Source organism: Pseudorasbora parva, chromosome 23, assembly GCF_024679245.1.
Source record: "Pseudorasbora parva isolate DD20220531a chromosome 23, ASM2467924v1, whole genome shotgun sequence".
Taxonomy (NCBI): Eukaryota; Metazoa; Chordata; class Actinopteri; order Cypriniformes; family Gobionidae; genus Pseudorasbora; species Pseudorasbora parva.
Genome location: NC_090194.1, coordinates 1410904 through 1416959, shown reverse-complemented (window position 1 = coordinate 1416959; position 6056 = coordinate 1410904). Strand labels below are relative to the sequence as shown.

Below are 6056 nucleotides of genomic sequence, written 5' to 3'. Positions count from 1 at the left end.
CGGCGAACAAAAGATATTAGGAGCTGTTGAAGAATTTCATCTCGAAGGGAGTGCTGACAGTCTGAGATATTTGAATGTTTTAATTAAATCTTCCACGTCTATACGTTTGTCATATAAATCAGATACAAGCTTCTGATAAGATTGATGAATGGTGATGATGAAATATCTTCAGCCTTGTGTGAAAAGATGTACTGGGACTTTTATATTTAATTTCATAATAGAAAATTCTAATGTCATTCTCTAATGTACTTTACAGATAAAATCCCTTGCAGTGATAATAGGACAACGCCTACTGGAGATTGAAACTAACCTCCAGAGCGATTCTGGAAAATGATGGGAGCTGTTGATAAAGATCCCACGTCGGTCATGATTAATGATATTTTTGGACTCTTTCGTGTCTGACATCCGTGTTCTACCTTTTATTAATGTCAATAAAACGCATTGTAAAAGATGTCCTTGGATATAGGTATTCTAATGTTGTTCTGTATGTTTGTCATAAGTGATGCTTGTGTTGTCGTCATGTAATGCACAGTAAATATGATAAAGCATCACACGTGTTGTTTTTCCCCCTCCACTTGTTTTGTTTTTGATATTTCATCTTTTGTATCAAAACATCCCTGCTCCAACCCTGTGGAAAACTGGTTCAATAACAAGTGGATAGTGCATGTGGGTGGTGGGGGTGAGGGGTGGCTTAAGCCATTTTTTGTTTACAGTTCCTGTCTAATGTGCCTAGCAACACTTCCACCAAGAGGCGGGAAAAAAGACTCCTGAAGGCGTGCGCCCTCAACCGCATAACAACAGCAGCCGCGGACCAACCAGGAGTCTGTATCTAAGGGCTGTGCTGCCATGGAAACAAAGCGCACATGCTGTCGCTGGAGCCTGTTGCCATCGCATCCGTCGTTTCCTTATTCGCCGGACAGCCAATCAGCGTGCGAGGCCATCTGTCAGTGTGATGACGTCGCGCGTCAGTCGCTCGCAGGGGCGTGGTCTTCGTCTCCCGCGCCCGCAGAGACTCTTCATTCTTGAGTCTTTGAACTCCTCCGCTGTGCCTGTTAAAAATAGGAACATGAGGTAAAACACTCTTATAGCACATGGTATTATTGCATCATGTTTACTGTTTGTGTCCAGCAGAGGGAAACAACATCACTTTACATGTATATTGATTCTAACAGCGCTAGTTCATGGGTTCATCTCAGGAAAGGCTCGTTCAAGAACGATAACATGTAGATCTTATGGAAGCCAGTTTCTGTCACTAAATAAAAAGTAATTGCGACCTTTTTATCTCAGATTTCTGACCTTTTTATCCTCACAATTGTGATATAAAGTCTGAATTCTGTGATATAAACTCAAAATTTCGTGATATAAAGTCAATTCTAAGATATAAACTCGCAATTGTGATATAAAGTCTCAATTCTGAGATATAGTCGCAATTGTGATATAAAGTCTCAATTCTGAGATATAAACTCGCAATCCTGAGATATAAACTCAAAATTTCGTGATATAAAGTAAAAAATCTGACTTTCTCACAATTGCGTGATATTAAGTCACAATTAAGAAAATGTGTGTTACTCAGATCCTGGGTCAGACGTGACAACCCAGTGTTTGGGTAGTTTTTGTGTTACTCAGATCCTGGGTCAGACGTGACAACCCAGTGTTTGGGTAGTTTTTGTGTTACTCAGATCCTGGGTCAGACGTGACAACCCAGTGTTTGGGTAGTTTTTGTGTTACTCAGATCCTGGGTCAGACGTGACAACCCAGTGTTTGGGTAGTTTTTGTGTTACTCAGATCCTGGGTCAGACGTGACAACCCAGTGTTTGGGTAGTTTTTGTGTTACTCAGATCCTGGGTCAGACGTAACAACCCAGTGTTTGGGTAGTTTTTGTGTTACTCAGATCCTGGGTCAGACGTAACAACCCAGTGTTTGGGTAGTTTTTGTGTTACTCAGATCCTGGGTCAGACGTGACAACCCAGTGTTTGGGTAGTTTTTGTGTTACTCAGATCCTGGGTCAGACGTAACAACCCAGTGTTTGGGTAGTTTTTGTGTTACTCAGATCCTGGGTCAGACGTGACAACCCAGTGTTTGGGTAGTTTTTGTGTTACTCAGATCCTGGGTCAGACGTAACAACCCAGTGTTTGGGTAGTTTTTGTGTTACTCAGATCCTGGGTCAGACGTGACAACCCAGTGTTTGGGTAGTTTTTGTGTTACTCAGATCCTGGGTCAGACGTAACAACCCAGTGTTTGGGTAGTTTTTGTGTTACTCAGATCCTGGGTCAGACGTAACAACCCAGTGTTTGGGTAGTTTTTGTGTTACTCAGATCCTGGGTCAGACGTGACAACCCAGTGTTTGGGTAGTTTTTGTGTTACTCAGATCCTGGGTCAGACGTAACAACCCAGTGTTTGGGTAGTTTTTGTGTTACTCAGATCCTGGGTCAGACGTAACAACCCAGCGTTTGGGTAGTTTTTGTGTTACTCAGATCCTGGGTCAGACGTAACAACCCAGCGTTTGGGTAGTTTTTGTGTTACCCAGATCCTGGGTCAGACGTAACAACCCAGCGTTTGGGTAGTTTTGGTGTTACTCAGATCCTGGGTCAGACGTAACAACCCAGTGTTTGGGTAGTTTGTGTGTTACTCTGATCCTGAAACTAAATAAAATATGCTATAATATGCTGCATTATCATGCAAACCAGTGGTTTTTGTCAAGTATTTTTAAAAAGTTTAGGGGATTTTATTTAACAGACATTAATTCATGTATGAAGTAAAAAAAAATAAGCTAGTATTGTTGTAAAAATTAATCAGTGATGGGTTAAATTAACCGGTTCTGTCCTACATTTACCCAGCCCTTGGGTTGTAAACAACCCATAAAACTCTGAGTGTTCATGATTAAACTTGTCTTATTGTCCTTTATTAAAATATTCTTGACAATGAATTTCACAAAACAAACTCAAAAACGAAATGCCTCTTTCACAAACTAAAATGGCGGATTGAATCTCAAAGCAACGACTTGCATTCAGCAGGTCAAAACAATGGCATTCTCCTTCACAACACACTCGTGGAAGCCATTTACTCGTTGGGTAATAAATCTTCGAAGGAAAACCTCAATTACGTTAACAAACGAAAAAATACATGAATGAACGAGATTCGTTTGGTTCAAAGATTCCAAATCACAGATTTGTTTATGAACGAAATACAGTGCCATGGTCTCTGTTCTGAATTTTTAATTTATGTATTTTTCTCCCATAGCCTAATTTTTTTTCACCTGCTCCGCCAGCCGTTGTCATTTTGATTAATGGACGCTGGCTGCAATCTCAGTGCATCTCACTTGGACTGGAGTGCTGATGCGCTGCACTTTCAGTGTGATCTTACACACCCCATCCACCTTCATCTCAGTGTCCACACACACACACACACACACACACTTTGTCCTGGTGGACTGCTAGGGTGGCAATCAATAATGTAGACAGTCTGATTAAGTGAAGGTTACTTCTTTGCAAATAACCCCGTGAAGCAATCGAAACAAGGAAGAGACAAACCCTCCAATAGGAGCGAGGCTCAAACAGGATTTGCCAGTCTGTTCTTGCTTAAATGCAAATTGCGCGCAGCTTCAATGGAACAGCTGCGTGTGTGTGCCTCAACAATCCTTGCAGTAATGATGGATAAACGTGTGACATTTTTGAACTTCCATAACGTTACATAACACGATGAGCTCATTAGAAATACAGTATGCAAATTTTATTTTATAGGCCAAATGTGTCACAAAACCAGTCATAAGGCTTGAGGGTGAGTCAATTTTCATTTTTGGGTGAACAATTCCTTTAAGATGTATCTAGAAACTGACTTTCAGAAATAAGCCTGCCTTGAAAAACTAGTGTCAACTTGCCCCCGTCTCCCCTGGGTCTGCGCGGACGGTATTAATAGTCTGTTTTTCAGACACAAAGAAAATGCTCTTCAGCTGGTAAAAAACCCCGTTTGTAAACAGGATTAGTCTCAATCGGGGTCTAAGCCCGAACAGATTGAGAGATTGAGAGGGCCTTTATTTGACTTTGGCTCTAATGATGGTCTTAGCCGTGTAACAAACAGTAAAGAGGGATTTGCACGCCCTGGACACTGAGTTTTAAATCGTGACGAAGCCCAATTAACCATTTAATATTAACGACACTAAAGGATATCCGGGATTTATTTGCTCAGGTTACGATGTCGGCAGGTTAACTCGACATTTGTGGAGCCGTTCCAGGGCTCCAAACTGTTAATGCAAGGCTGAATGTAATTGTTAAATATTAATTTAATAGCATAAACTTTCATAAAGTTTAATAAAGCCCATTATACGTTTGCAAAAACACAAAATACTTATATAAATCACTTTTATAGAAGCCGTTTACAATATTTTATTACAAATTCAGTTTATTATTATTTATATCTTTATTTTAGAAACCATATACCCATGGTAATGAGCACGGCTTTACCTGATCTTACAGTTAAATTCTGGATTCTGTGAGAACTACGGTAAATAACATAATTTATCAAAACCGCTTTAATGGATCCCATGAATTAAAGATTGTTTCTCTTTACATGTGTGATGAACTTTTTATTAGTTCTAGTGAATTTTAATCAAAGTAAATTGTTAATTCAATGAGAGCCTCATCAGTGTCTTAAATGAGATGTTAACTCTTTAAATGTTATCGTTTTTAAACTCAGTCATCATTTACTCACCCTAATGTCATTCCAAACACGTGGAGCATAAAAGAAAATCATTTGAGTCATATTTTGTTGTTGTTATTGGGTTTTTTTGTCTAGAGAACAGAAGGGTGACCGGTTTGGTTTGGTTCCAACATTCTCCAAATGATCATCTTTAGTGTTTCACAAAAGAGAGAAAGTCATACAGGTTTGGAACGACATCAGTGAGAGTAAATGATGACCGCATTTAATGCAGTAAAATTCACTTTGTCGTCCTCGCTCAATATCAGTGCTTTACTGTCAGTGCAATGTTAAGTTTGCTGACTGCATTTGCAGTAAATTAAATTATATCTATCATTATTTGTCCCAGTCCTAGTTTCATTCATTCCTTTATTTACTCCAATTTAAGGCCCGAACCCCAGCAGAAACATTGACGGAGAACTCGGATAGGCTGGATTTGTCTGTTGTCCGTCTATTCGTGTGTTAAACTCAGACAGCTGCAAAGAACAGCCACAGCCCCAGACAAACATCATGTTCTTAGAAACTCATTTCTGACTGCTGCTCACTATTCTCAGTCAGTCAGCTCTTAAATACAGTACAGTCCATTAAAGTCTATTCTGGGTTCAAGTTAAGCTCAATCAACAGCATAAGGCATAATGGACTCATGATCATAAATATTCTCCTTTTCTTTAAAAACTCTTACAGTGAGGCTCTTCAGTCAAACTTATTTTGCCTAAATTCTGTCGAATGAATCCCAGAATATTCCTCTAACCGAGCCTGTGCCGACATGTGCTGTGAAATACTGAAGTATCACTGATTCGACACTTCATGATGTGGGAATTATTCTCTACCATAGAATGGACTGTCACTGAACTGTTCCATAGGATTGCACTTCTTTGTACGAGCTGTCAGTTAAACATTTAGGGCAAAGTTGACGATCGTCTGATGTCAGGCGTTTAAATGTTGTTCTATCTCACAGATAATACAACAAACAGAAATAACTTTATGAAGTAATATTCTGTTGGTCCCCCTTTTGCTGACCCATCAAGGCATGGACTCCACTAGACCCCTGAAGGTGTGCTGTATCTGGCACCAAGATGCTAGCAGCAGATCCTTTAAGTCCTGTAAGTTGCGAGGTGGGATGGATGGGACTTGTTTGTTCAGCACATCCCACAGATGCTCGATTGGATTGAGATCTGGGGAATCTGGAGGCCGAGTCGACGCCACAAACTGGTCGTTGTGCTCCTCAAACCATTCCTGAAGCATTTGTGCTTTGTGTCAGGAGCATTATCCTGCTGGAAGAGCCACAGCCACCAGAATACCGTTTCCATCAAAGGCTGAACATGGTCTCAGCAATGCTTAGGTAGGTGGAGCGTGTCAAAGTA

At 40.3% G+C, this 6056-nt stretch overlaps 1 protein-coding gene across 1 annotated transcript in view; it reads left to right on the top strand.

The window, feature by feature from the left end:
• The window catches only part of mis18a (MIS18 kinetochore protein A), a 7665-nt gene extending 7103 nt beyond the window's left edge, over positions 1-562 (top strand). The window contains exon 5 of the mRNA XM_067433827.1: positions 257-562. Coding sequence (XP_067289928.1) covers positions 257-334 — 78 coding nt within the window. The 3' untranslated portion in view covers positions 335-562. The remainder of the gene's footprint in view (positions 1-256) is intronic.
• The last annotated feature ends 5494 nt before the right edge of the window (positions 563-6056 follow it).